General features: G+C 27.3%; 1 protein-coding gene across 1 annotated transcript; it reads right to left on the bottom strand.

The window, feature by feature from the left end:
- Window positions 1–257: 257 nt before the first annotated feature.
- Window positions 258–851, bottom strand: LOC135929457 (DNA-binding protein HEXBP-like). Its single transcript, XM_065466061.1, has one exon. It carries the CDS (start codon window positions 849–851, stop codon window positions 258–260), a length of 594 nt encoding a protein of 197 aa, XP_065322133.1.
- Window positions 852–15,719: the final 14,868 nt, after the last annotated feature.

Raw genomic sequence — 15,719 nt, 5'->3', positions numbered from 1 at the left:
CTTACTTGCATAACGTCTCTAATTATATTACTACCCGGCCAAAGTCTTCTAAAATCCTCATATCCCATCACCGAAATAGCTGCTCCGGTATCAAATAACATAGATACCATCTTCCCGTTGATATCGAACCATACCCTTGGACTCGGCAGATACATTAACTCCCTTTGAACCTCCTGCTGCAACATTTTAACTCTCAACTCTTTCTTGCCTCCTCCTAACGCCACGGTCATTATTTTACTCTCCTTCCCATCATATAGTCAATCTTTATTACAATCTCTGGCCCAATGTCCCCTTTCTCGGCACTTGAAACACGTCATCTCCTCTCCAATATCCTTTCCTTCTTTTCCACCTATCTCCGTCATACTCCTCATATTCACGACCCCCGACGACTCTCCTCTCTGTGGAAAACCTGCCCTTGTTTCCACCTTTCCCACTCGGCAATCCTTTAACACATGTCCAAATCTTCCACAACCCGTGCAACGTATTCTCTCTGCTCTGCCCGGACAATATGTCGAAATATGTCCCATCTCCCCACACGCAAAACATTTGACATCTCTACAATTCACCGCAATATGACCCATCTCCCCACATTTATAACATCTACCATTCCGACCTCTCTGTCCCCCACTGTTGAACGGCCTTGGCATATCTTGACGTCCACGGTATACATCCAAATGTCTGTCATCTATCCTCTCGTTCTTTAACCGGTCAATTTCTTCATTATTGACCCAACCCTTCATTATTTCTTGAACCGGTAACCACGTCACTCTCCCCAACCTATCATCCTCTCCATTATGCCCCTCTACCAACAACGATTGCCCACGAATCCTAATACTCCTTTCTCTTCGCATTCTCCTTCCAAAATATAAACTACACAACCATATCATCAACACTACCACCGCTCCCAATACATTATATTGCAACTCCACATATTTTGTAATTTTAAAACCCTTCATTAAAATATTTAAGTATTTAAATTTTTCCTAATTTATTTCTCTAACAACACTAAATTTTATAAAATATTCACAAAAAATTAATAATTAATTTCACCAAAAATATCTTAACTACTTGTAATGTCAGACAATAAGATAAAATCAATAAGGTAAAAACTCCAATAATACACATATACATTTATCAATTTCAAAAAAAAATCAATACCTTCCGCTAATCTTTAATCTCTTACGTGTATTGACGTCTTTTGAAAAAAAAAATCGGCAGCACTTTCGTGTAACTTGCTTTCTAATAAACTTTTTTGGAATTTCTTCTAATAGATTTATATAGACAAAAATTTGGGCAGCACTTCCGTGTACTCTACTTTTTCAGTAAATTTTCGATTTTCGTCTAATAGATTTATATAACCAAAAATTTGGGCAGCACTTCCGTGTACTCTACTTTTTTAGTAAATTTTCGATTTTCGTCTAATAGATTTATATCGGCAAAAATTTGGGCAGCACTTCCGTGTACTTTACGTTTTTTTGAAAATTTTCACTCCACAGTCACCTCTTTTGACGGTACTTGTTCTTGACGGTCTTTCAACCCAAACGGTCCCTTATTACACACGGTACTTGTCCTTGACGGTACTTGTTCTTGACGGTACTTGCTCTTGACGGTACTTGCTCTTGACGGTACTTGTTCTTGACGGTTCTTCAAATTGACGATCTTATCCACCACAACGCTCCACAAAAATGTTTTTCCAAAAATAATTTATAAAAATAATTGTTTTTACTTTATTTTTTTGGTCACGGCACCAACTATCACGTTGTGCCGTATAAGTCCGAATAGAAAGCAAAACTCCGAGTATAAGTCCGAATAGAAAGCAAAACTCCGAGTATAATAATTTTATTGAATTTCCCACACAAAAAAATGAATAATTTTATTTACTATTACAACCAAAAAAAAATATATTAAAAACAAAAATAAAATAGTTAATAATAAATTTTATAATATTTCGCTTCCCTTTTATAGGGAAGCGCATAAAATACAATCTCATTATGATTTAACAAAACTTAATTTCGATATCTAAAAATAAAATAAAACAAAATATTAAAATACGGTCTAATAATGAAGCTGCACAATTTATTTATTAATGTTCACGCAATAAATATCATCAAATATGTCACTCATTTATGACAATCACCTATTGTGGAAACCATTGCAAAAGCTAGGAGCCTAAATTTAAAATTAAAATATCCCACTTACCAAAAGTTATTAAAAAATATGAAACTCACTAAGCCTGTGTTAGATTGCCACAGATGGCATTCAACCCATGATATGTTAGAAAGGCTGATTTTACTACCCAATATCGAAGATTTTTTTTCAGAGCAATCTGATTATTTATTGACTGAAGATTGGAAAGAGATAATAACGATTGTTGAAATTTTAAAACCGCTAAAAATCGCAACCAAACAATTCCAATCTGAACAGTTAACACTGACAGATTTTTATGCAGCATGGTTAAGATGCTGCATCGAACTGGAAAAAAATCCAAACCATTTTGCTCAATTACTATATTCTTGTCTTAAGAACAGAGAAGAAAGGTTTATAAAGAACGAAATTCTCTTAGCTGCCATATACCTGGACCCAAGATACAAGGTTAATTAAAAGCTTAGTAAATTAATTATTTTAGATTTATATTAAAATTGTTATTTTTGGAATATTTAAATATAAACAATATAAATCCTTAAATATTACAGGTATTACTAAGTGATGATGATAAGATTTGTGCGAAAAAGCATCTTGTCAATTTATGGAGACGAATTAAAAGCTTAACAACGCCGATTTTATCTGATGATATAAGTTCCGATGAAGTTATTGAACAAGAAGATGATTTAGAGAAATTGATACAACTTAAAGAAAGGCAGGATAAAATACTTAAAAGAGGGCCAACGATTGCTGAGAAAAGTATTGAACAATAATTACTGGATTTAGCGATTATAAAAGATTAGATAAGAAGGAAAATATTTTGCATTTTGAGAGTCTGCTAAGCTGGAACACCCTGAATTATATATTTTATCTAAAATCTTATTTGCTGTTCCTGCAACCCAAGTTAATTTTTCATATTTTCACATATAAATACATTTAACATAGGTTAGCGTTGAAAGATCTTTTTCACATTTGAAATTCATTCTTTCACCACATAGATCGAGGATGAGTGAACAACTCTTGGAAGATATTATGCTAATACGTCTAAATAAAATTTTTAAAATTGATACATGACTATATGCTTTGTATTTTTAACTATATTTGCCTATAAATAAAATAAAAAATTTATTTTTTATATCAAATTTATGTCTAGTTTTTTATTATGATTTAAATATAGAATTTTTTTTATCAACTCAAAAATTCTTGAACCCGACCCGAACCAAACCCGGGTTCAAAAATATTTCCCTGAACCGAACCCGAACCGAACCCACCTTTTTTTTATACCTTGAACCTAAGCCGAACCAAACCCGGGTAAAAATTTTGTCGGGTTCGCATCTCTGACTACAACCATAAGCACTACTAATCCATTTTAGTATCGCATTTTCTAAAGATTTAACAAGTCAGTGATTACTATATTGTGCTACCAAAGAGTAGCAATTACTAGAGACATTGAGTCCGATATTTTAAAATATGTTATTATTTTCATATTTTGCTTTAACATTTTTATTTAAACGGTTTATCAAATATATTGAAGTTTAATTAAGATGATTGATGAGCATATCCAGTTTTACCTATAGGCAGCGTCTACATGACAGGATTTTCACTGGATGATAACCCACTTCAAAAACCTTTGCCTACCCCCCTAAAAAAATTTTATAAAGGATTTATTTTTTAGATAATAAATAAAATTAAATCCTCCATTATTTACAATGAATTTATTATTATAACTTTATGAGCTTGCTGAAATATCTACCTTTTAAATGTAATTTAAAAGGATAGCAGAAAGTTTTATATTTGGAAAACAATATGTATAATTGTTTGCAATATATAGATTTAACTGATGAATTGTATTATAATAGTTCTATTATAAAAGTATTAATTTTTACAGCAATAAATTTTGTCCTATTTCATCTCAAAATTCAATAGATAATTCCCCCAAAAATTTATCCTACCTCCATTAAAGCCGCCTACCCTTACCCCCTCAAAAAAAAATAGGATGCAAAGTGATAGAAATTAATAAATTAATACATTATATATTTTGGTTAATAAATAGTATATGTTTATAATGTAACGCACATTCATTTATTTCTGTTTATTCAAATCGCCTATTCATTTAATTAATAACTTATTCAAATTATATTTTTATTTTAGTTTTACCTTTTATTTTTATAATATAACCTTTTTAATATTATATTCTATTTTAGTTTGTGAAAAATATATAAATAGTAGATTGAAAAAGTAAATAAATGAACATTTTAATATTTCTTTATTTTAGTGTTCCGAGGAAGTCTTCCTTCTTTCTTTCTTCAGGTGTTTACCCAATTTAACCTTGATTTTCACAATATATATATATATCCTATCTTACCTTAACCATTTAGTTTTTCAATTTGATCTACAGTATCATTTATTTGCTCAAATTATTCACGCTCTGAATTTTTTAACTTTTATATTTCTTTTTATCAAGGAAATTTAAATAAAAAGAAACAATATTTAAAAAATTCTAGAGAGAATTTATTAATTGTTAAAATATTATAAATAATACTCCTTAATTCCTATATTTATAACATATAGGGCGCCAATGTTGATTCAATGTAGCGACCGGGGGCTGTTCAAAAGTTGGGATGGAATGTGATCGACGGTCCGTTTGGGAGTGTACGCTAGGGTCCCGTTTGCTGGATTTTGGTCATCGTAAATCTAATAAATAAAAAAACACTAGTAATGACGAAGACAATCACATACCGTGATCGACGGGGTTGTTTTCAATTCTAAAGTTTCTTGGTTGGACCGTTATTCTATATATGTACGGCTACCGCCGAACAGCCATATGAGTGATTTCATTCTAAATTAGATTTAAAAAATAGGAAATTTTTCCCACACCGCAGTATAAGTGTAGATTTAATCTTAAGTAAATTTGAACAAAAGGAACAAAATTTATCCGCACTTAAGTGTGGAATTTATCCTAAAGTAATTTGAAAAAGAAGGAATGTATTTTTTAATTTATTTTGGAAGACAATACGGGACCGATCTAAGGTCACGCTACGGATTTGCACGAAACTTCTAGATCGTGAATTGTTTGGGTTTCCTTTTTTTTAATTACATATAGCCAAATTAAACCTTCAATTTACAAATTTATTTAAGAAATCGTCGTAAATGAGATAAAAAAAATTATGAACCTACTTTCATTTTTATCATCCCTATTTATACAAAAACAATAGTATAAATATTAACATAAAAACATATTATATTATTATATGGCGAGGTTACCTAGATGGGGATGTTCCAAGTTTTAAAACAAAAAAAAAATAATATCAACTTAATTATTCGATAAATGGACAAAAGAACACTTAATTATATTTTTAAAAATTTACAAATATATAGTAAACACAAAAGAACATGTTACATAAGGATACTAAAATATGTACAATTGGAGAGTGTCAACGACATGTATTGAAAGAAAGGAAAAGTTATAATTGGCAAAACAAATAATTTGTATATCAAAATTGTAAAAGAAATTGAAATGTATAAATTGTAATTATTTTAAATGACAATTATAGGAAATTATTATTTGTAGTATGTAATTTATAGTGTTAAAACTTAGTATAAATAGTGAGATATAAAATGTAATAATATAAAAAAGAAACAATTATATATTTTTTTATTTTATATTTTTAGTTTTTACTTTATAGTTTTTATTTATTTTATTTTATATTGATTAACTAAATATTTTAATAAATCGATCTGCTCTCATTAATTCTTGATTTTAATAAATAGTAATTAAATTTAAAGTTGGAATGAATTTCACTCTCATTCAAAACTTTGATCTTACAGTTGGTGCTATGTTCAATCTAATTAACTCAAAATATGAAATTCTAAAAAAAAGGGAGAAGTGATTGATAAATTAATCATAGACCTTAAGACAAAGAATAAGGTCAATCAAGAAGAAACAATGGAATCAATATCTAGGCAAATGGACTTAGAAGAAACGGAAGAGAAAAATTTTAAAGCTATAGTTTGGGGCTACACATGATTTAAAGAATATATATTTCGTCGTTTTAATTACAAGATACCGGTATCTTTACAAGAGATCGGTATCGTTACAAGAAATTTATATCTTTACATGAGTTAGTTATGGTAAGAAATTGGTTTTGCTACAAGAGAACATTTTTGTTACAAGAAATCATTATCGTGACAAGAGATCGTATTGTTATAAGAAGACATTAACCTTTTGTTAATATGACCGATTAATACTAACCTTTAAATTGTTTTTTTTATGTTGTTATAAATTGATTTTTTTTATAAATTGATAGATTGATTTTTTTTATATAAATTTTTATATATTTTGTTATATAAAGCAGATTTTTTTAGTTTAAAAGGGAATGGAAAATTTAAATAGAGATATTGTGTAAAATTAAATAATTTATTTAAATAAACGATTTTTTATATAAACTAATCTTCTAAAATACTTTATGGATTACATCAAATAATCAAAGATACTTCATGGTGGCAGCTCCGCTACATATTCGAGGAAATCGTAAATAAATAAATAAATATGAAACAGATTCCCAATAATAATGTTAATATAAATATTGAATTTCCAATATACGCAGGCAATGGCGATCTTTTTTTGAGTAGATTTGAAGACATCTTCAAGGACACTCAGATATCGGACATCGAAAAAGCAGGTTCCTTTACAAGAAGATTACCAGATGAGGTATACATCAAGCTTAAATCGATATGTTCACCTACCGACTTCATCAATCTATCGATATTGATTGAAAAATTCAGGTTATTACACCCGAGGAAATCTACAAGTTCCAACTTATTATTATTTAATGCAGCTGTACAAGGTAAAAACGAAAGTTACATCGATTGGGTAAGTAGATTATGCATTTAAAAAAATGAATGTTTGCTAAGTGATAGTAGAGTTATTGAAAAAGTAAAAATTTCGTCAATCAGCAAAAATATTAGGCAGAAAATTACGTTAAAAGAAAACATTACATTAGAAGAAGTTCTTACTTTAAGAGATGATTTTGAAGAGTTAGAATTGAAAGAAAATATAATTGCTAAAGTTGAAAATATTTCTTTAAACGAAAAAACAGAAGATGATACAACCGTGAAACATGTAGAAAGGCAAAGAGGCAGGAAAACAGAAGAAAATAAACAATTGGTGAGATATGGAGACCATGATGAACGACAAAATTTACAATCTAATTACGATAACAGACAACGATGGACAGCAAGAGACCATGACTTTCAAAGAAATATTTATCAAGGAAATAATTATAACCCCAGATACCAAGGAAATAATTACAACTCTAGATATCAGAATTTTAACTCGAATTATTACAACAACGTCAGAGCAAACTATCCAGGATCGTTCAATAAATCTTCGAGATTTGATAATAGAGCTAGTTATAATAAAAATGACTATAATAATAATAGATTTAATAATGATTATAATATTATAACGATTCAAGATGTATTCAAAGATATAACGATAATCATAATATTGGAAATCGAGGAACTAATCAAATATGCAATTGTAAATATCATAACAACGACAATAATCAATCACGATATACAAATAAAGTAAACACTGTAAATATAGAAGAGATAAAAGAAGATGATAATGACAAACTAGAAAGAAAAGAATATAATTTATACAATTTAGACATAAATAATATGGATACCGATAATAATTACACAGCTAGCGATGCTTATAAGGTCACGGTATATTTGAACGACGTGCCTATTTTGATGCAGATCGACACCGGGTCAAGGTATAGTATTCTACTGATTCATATCGCGAAAAAGATTGGAGTAAAAATCTTAAATAAATCAGATATTAAATTAACTGGTTATGATGGAAACACAATAAATGTTTTAGGAACTACCAAAGTCAAGGCAAAATTCGAGGACAAAAGTCAAATCTTAACTGCTTATGTAGTCCAGAGTGATAAGATTGCACTGTTAGGAAGGACTTGGATAACAGTTTTTGGGAATATACTAGATAAATTTGTGAATATTGTCGAGGATGATTATGATAATACCATACAAGAATTAATCGAGCAATGTAATTTTGTAAATATAATCGAGGAAAATAGAAAAGTAGATAGTAAAAATTATGAAGGTACATATTACAATAAAAAGTATGAAAATTATAATTATAAATATCATAATAAAAAAAATTTGAATAAAATTGAATTATGTAACTTAATAACAAATGTTACAAAAGAAATTAATTTTTATAAATTAGAAGAAATAAATCATTTGATAACAATTGGAGAAATAATAGTTATTAAAAACAATAATGAAATAAAAATTGAAGAAAATAATAAAATAAAATTTTTTATAATTAATAAAAAATTTAAAAAAACTTTGGAAAAGAAAATTAAAACAAGGGTGATTAAATGTCGCGATGAAAGAGAGATTAGGAGTACGATATGAGGATCATATGTTGAAAATGGAAGGAGAAAGAGAAATTTTGTTATAAAGAACAAGTTAAAGAGAAATTATGATATTAAAAAAGTGTTTAAATTGAAAAATAAAGGAGTAAAATTTAAAAATAAAAATAATTAAATAATAAATAAAAAAATTATTATTATATAAAATGAAACAATTCCAAATAATCTATTATGATTCTTATTCTTATGAATGAACCGCAAGAAGATAAAGTGAACGAATTTAATAGCAATTTATCGTCAAATAGAAACATCATGAATGGTGACAAAATATGGTATAAAACCTTCAAAGGTAATATGTGGGACAAAGGCATGATAAAACGTAAAAATGGAAATTTAACATTTGAAGTTGAAACAGGAGACAAAATTATTAGAAGACATTTAGACCAAATTAAAAAAGGTCTACGAGTAGCGCACCTCTGGATGAACACTGTAAATTTTAGAAGAAATGATGATCAAAATGTAGAAATGCAAGAACAGTGTCTTGTTAGTCAAAGACCTAGCAGGAATATAATGTTGCCCAAAAAATTCGATAATTTATAATGAAATAAAGACTAAAAATATATATATAAAATTTTGAAAGAGAAATGGAATGATCAATACAAACAGCAAATCAAAAAGCAATATTCAACTAACGACGTTTCAACCAACGATGTTTCATGATGTCGATAATCGATTCAACAAATGATAACATGACTGAAGTGACGATAAGATTCACGTGCAAGAAAAACTTGAGTGGAGATCATTTTTTTAAAGGGTGGAATGATAATATGACCGATTAATACTAACCTTTAAATTGTTTTTTTTTATGTTGTTATAAATTGATTTTTTTTATAAATTGATAGATTGGTTTTTTTTATATAAATTTTTATATATTTTGTTATATAAAGCAGATTTTTTTAGTTTAAAAGGGAATGTAAAATTTAAATAGAGATATTGTGTAAAATTAAATAATTTATTTAAATAAACGATTTTTTATATAAACTAATCTTCTAAAATACTTTATGGATTACATCAAATAATCAAAGATACTTCACCTTTAATATAGATTATTAGAAGCCACGTATGATGGATGAAAGATTTTTAAAAAATGTGAAATCGTTTAACGGGAGGTCGATAGAAACAAGCTATATGGGACAAAAGATGTATTTAGGAATTGCCTTCGCAAAAGTTTGGGATAACTCAATGTCTTAGAATCAGTCGTCAAAAGCAGCAAAAAATCAAAATAAATTGATAGTCGTATAGCTAGCTTTCCTATATTGATAATTCAGAATAGATTTCGGTGTTTTATGGAAAGAGTGTCAAAAATGTGTATTGAAAGAAAATAAAAGTTGTTTATAATTGAAAAAAATTTGAAAATCAAAATTGTAAAGGAAATTGAAATGTTTAAATTGTAATTATATTAAATGACAATTATATGAAATTATTAATAATAGTATGTAAATTTTAGTGTTTAAATTTAGTATAAATAGTTAGATCGAAAATGTAATGAAGAATAGAAAAAAATTTTAATTTAATACTTTTAGTTTTTACTTTATAGTTTTATTTATTTTATATTAAATAACTAAATATTTTAATAAATTAATTTGTTATATTCAATTCCTAATCTTAATAATTATTAATTAAATTTGGAGTTGGGATGTCTCTCTCATTCAAAACTTCGGATTTTACAGAGAACAAAACACAACACACTTTTGTATTAAAATAAGTCATCTAAATGACATAGGTTGAATAAAACTAAGCAACAACTAAATAGCTAAATTAAAATATAATTTATAAAATAATGGTTTAAGATCAATCATATTTGAATTTAAATATAATAAAATAGAATAAATAGGCTAAAAATACTCCTAATCATAAAATAATAAGTTATTTTTTTTATTTCCATTTCTCTCCTTGATTACGCGCATGATTACTCTATATTAGTGGCCCTAAACTTTAAAATTAAAGCTTCAAAAAGTTTGATAAACTTCATGCTTAGGAATGAATCTTAATATTAATCAGCAGTTCATATCAAATTTTTATAAATATAACTCGATTCGAATTACGTTTTAAAATATTTGGTTATTTATCTATTAAATAACTCGAAAAGAAGAAATATTATCTATAAAGATCATGGAATCATAAGATTCACAAATATTTAAAATCAGGGTAAAGGAATCTTGATGCAATTACTAATTAGAAATAATTATTTGTAAATCGAAATTTAAAATTAAATATTTTCGACTCAGTCTACAGCTATTTTTAGGCATTACATATTGACTCAATAGGATTTTCAGTGCTTTTATAATTTTCCTTATAGCAAGATGTCATGTCAATCTTTTTTTTGCCATTATAATATGAGGGATTTATTGTGAGGGGGAGGCTAAGATGAATTTTTAGCCACTCTTTCCAAATTTTGAGGATGAGCTGAGCTCCCTACCTCCCCTACCAAAATATTTTTTAAAAAAAATCAATTTATTATTGTTATAAAAATAAAATCTTTATGTCAAAATCTTTTTCATATTTATTTTTATAACGACTTATAAAATAGAGAAGCAAAATTTTGTATTTTTTAAATAGAAATTTTATGTCACTGCCATCTCTGCCTTATTTAAAGAATAGAAGGTTCACCATTAACAAGTATTGATGATAAATGGCTCCATTTTAGGTTTTGAGTCAACTATATGAAGTTTAAACCGAATTTTTATGCTATGTCATCTTAGCATTCGAGGTTTGAACCTAAATAAAGGATAGCTCAATCTTGAAAAAAAAATATAATCTTGTCTCAGGGCATGGAAATTTTTACAATTGTTAGGTTTGAGCTTATTTAACAACATTAAAGACAAGAAATAGTACAAAATCTTTTAAATTTTTATATAGAAATTCCAAATATGTAGATTATTTGTTTTTAAAATTTCTCAATTTACTTTGAAAGAAATAATAAATTAGGATATTTTCGATGACCTTTGCAAATAGCCATTTTTGATTGACTAATAAATAAATTATTAAGAACATGTGGACAATGACAAAATATTAAATAGGAAGCGTCTACATGACAAAAAAATTCAGTTGAAGGAAACCCCTTCATCAACCTTTACCCCTCTAGAATAGATATCGTGACCTTCGCCCTCAATATTTATACATCTATTATGTTTTAACACAATCCCCTGATACTAATTTAAAAACCAGGTGCGTAGCCAGAAATTTTCTGCAGGGGAGGTGGTAATTTTTTGATATTGAAATTATTTTTTTTGGAGCAATAAATTTATTAGAACTTATTTTAAATTTATTCACTAATCTTATAAAATTTGTTAGAACCAATATTAGAAAATTCAAAATATTAAGAGCTAATATAATATGGCTGAAAAATATTATAGCTATATAAACCGGTATGTAAATCACAATAAAATATAAAATTATATAATGATTTAAAAAGTTAATCAAAATATCATCCATAATTGAAATTTTAATTTTCTTTGCGATTGCGCCAATTTTTTAATAATTTGTTATGTGTGTGTTGGGGACTGCATCTCGATGATTAGAGCTAGTCTATTCAATCATTTTAAGATGTCTTAATTTTGATAGTAATGAAGAAAAGGTACTCTCATTTATGCTTATTCTAATTGGTATCATTGCCAAAATATACAATAATTTTAATAATTTGGAAAACTTATAAAATATATTTTAAAGTATGCAATATTCTACTGTATTTCTTGGAGGATTATCTGCAAAAGTGAATCTTTCATTTATTCTATTTAAATTCTGTAAATAATTTGCCTTTGGATACATTTGTATATTGTGAATAAAATTTAGCGAAATATTTAATTTTCAATATTAAGTATTGATATATCCTCAGATCAGAAGGAGTTATAATATAAATATTTGTAAGTTGGATAGTCATTTGATATCACAAATCGTTCATTGATTTAAGTCAAAATTGAATCCAAAAGTGGAATAAAAAAGTTATTTTAGAGTGATCCTAAATTGAGTCCACTTTATATTAGATTGGTCTGTCGAAGCTTGTGAATTTCAAAATCATATAATTACGCTTTCACTTCAACAATTACATAAATTTCTAGAAATTCCTGGTCGATATTATATTATCTAGGTCTTCTAAGTTGTAATATAATAGTATTCGCGTGCTCATAACTTCAGCCAAATTATTTTTTTGAAAAATATTGGATAGATGGGTACTAAATAATTTATTAATACATTCTAATGGAAAAAATCTACAGTCATATTGAATCCAATAATGTATCCGCTTCAGATAAAATTAATTATAACTTTTTGCTAATATTTAGATTAGAATATAACCTATTTGAAATAAAATACTTTGCAATTCACAATTCATGAAGTCCCTTTATATTTTTTAAAATGCTACTTGGATGGGGGGGGGGGGGGATTTCTTCCTCTCTCCCACCCCCGTACGCGCTTGAACTCATATTTTTTCAAAAATTTGCTACGAGCCTCCCGCTGGCTACGTGCTGAAAAAATCTTATAATAAGCCATCATTATAAATTTTGTAAATAATTCTAATTAAACTCTGTCCGGCCTCGTGATTATCCAGACTCAATAACAAATAAACATTAGTTAGCGATAATCAACTAGTTGTTGGTAACCATATTCTAAAGATTAACGAGCATATACAACTTCCACCTGTACAAAAATGTTATCTATGAATAAGGGAGAAATAACTATTTGTCAATATATTTATTCTTTTATCAGTTATTTTTAACTTTTAATGTACAAATTTATTGTATGCATCCCACCCCCTTGATGCATACTCCCTACCGCCCTTCAAAAAAATTAAAGCAAATCCTGCTCACTTTTTATTTAGACGCTGTAAATATTTACAGATATCGCTCGATTCAGAAATTGAACTTTTATTTAAACATATACCATTAAAAAAAATCAAAAATTCTAAATAAAAAGTAGACCAATTTATAATTACTCTAGAAAATACACGCAGTCCCGTTTAATGGATAGCTTTGAAAAGTGGGTTAAATGATTTGAATAAATTTGCAACAAATTATTTTCTTTTATCTTGGAAATTCTTTCTGATATATTTATTCAAAAAGAAGATTAGCCTAAGAACCTAGATGCGTGATTTGGCTAAAAGTAAATAAGGAATCTACCAAAGATTCAAAGTAAATGAATATAAAACGATTGCTGAGCTTCGACCATATATCAATGAAGGTATTTTGAATAACAAATTTACAAAATTCTTTAACTCTGTAGATACATTATCCTGCAGTACTGCCGAGTATGAAAGGGGCTTTCATCATATGATTTTGGTCATAGTAAATAATCGAGCGAGTTTAAGAGTAAATAATTTTTCAAATTTAATATTCATAAATATTAACGTATTAACGAACCTTGTATATCAGAATAGATCCCAGATCCATGTATCATAATATGGAAAATGAATTATCGAGTGAAAATGAAATCTTTTCTAATAAAAATACACCCCAAGGAAAAAGAAGAAATGAAAGATTTAAAAAATTTTTTAAAATAATTTATTTGTTAAATTTTAGTATTTTAGCTAGTTGCAAGGTTCTTAAATTTTACATAAGCTATATCTGGGTATTCTAGTTTAACAACTTTTAACTTAAAATATAAATAATTCATTCGTATTATTACCTTCAATGTTATTATTGGATTTACATTATCAGGTCTGTATTAGTATAATCAATTTTCCTTATATTTTATATATTATATTATTATATGCATCGATCGGTTTTAACACCATATACATATCTTCAGATATAAATATTTTAGATTATTTAGGTTATATATAAGGTCAATCTTAAAATCTTTAGGTTCCCCTAAATTAGGTAGATAAACTTGAACCTTAAATAGCGAATAAGTGTTAATTTTTATCCTTATTTATCCCAATTTCTCCCAGATAAGATATTACTATTTTATTTAGTGGTTTTAATGCTCTAATACTTCTATGGAAGCATGACTTTAATCCTTTCTCAGGTATTTAATACGAACAAGCTACAGTTAATATACAGTACTTTCTCATTTATTACTTTGAATCGGTAGTAGTTTAGGTTTATTTCTCTCGTGGAGCGATTACACTATATGTAACTAGCTAATAATATATTCAGTCATTCTAATTTTAGTTTCTCCGTGTTGTATATTACATTATATAGAGTTATTAGTTTCTTTCCTGATGTCTGTTTTTTCCTTACGTTAATTAATATTATACCTTTCTAGCCAAAGTTGATGTATAAAAAATAAATTTACAAATTAAATAAATTCTTTAAATTTTCGGCGCCTATGTTAATTGTAATTATTTTCTCTTTTCTCTTTTCTCTTTCAGGCGCCGTTTTGATTTCGTTTTGATTTTGATTTGATTTATATTTCTCTGTTCATGTAAAATATTTTTTTGTTCATGAAATATTTTTATAATCATTTTTCTTCATTTTGGTTCCTTTGTCTTAGTTTTTTTTTTGGAAAAAACTTATAATATTAGTTTTAAATGTATTATGAATTGGCAGTTTTATAATATTTTTGCTTTATTTTGAAGTTTTCTGCGTTCGAGAAATCCCACCTAGTGTCCTCCCCTTTGTTATTATGTTTTCTTACTCATGAAAAATGTAATGAATAGTTTTGTGAGTGAATTATAAACCTTAAAAACAAATTTTTCCTGTAAATTTAAATTCAAATAGGCAATTTTTAAATGTTCATTACCTTCTTTTGTTTATTATATTATTATTTGTTTCTGTTCTTTTAATTTCCTAATTGCGTCAATACACTTTTTGGATTCAAGCCAGTACACCGTTATGGAGGTAAACCTATCATATATATAATTTTTCTAACATTAGTTTAATAAATTTTTTGGATATCTTTTGATATTATTAGTCGGTACTAAATTTATTCTCTTAATTTTATCTTTCTGGGAAGTTTCTCTATTATAAAAACTCCAACTATTATGAAATGTTATACACCTTCATTTGTATTTGGCAATAAAAAATGGTAACATGATTAGGATAAATGGAAGTAAAATTCCTAACGTTAACTTTTTCGTTTTGGATTTGTTTTCCCTTTAATCCTGTAGTCTCAGAATTTGTATTCAAACTTAAGTTCATTTTTAGTTTTTTAACTTTAAAGGGGTTCTTTTACCCT

Source organism: Gordionus sp. m RMFG-2023, chromosome 1 (genome assembly GCF_954871325.1).
Source record: "Gordionus sp. m RMFG-2023 chromosome 1, tfGorSpeb1-WG-v2, whole genome shotgun sequence".
NCBI classification, from domain to species: domain Eukaryota; kingdom Metazoa; phylum Nematomorpha; class Gordioida; order Chordodea; family Parachordodidae; genus Gordionus; species Gordionus sp. m RMFG-2023.
This window is presented reverse-complemented; position numbering and strand designations above follow the sequence as displayed.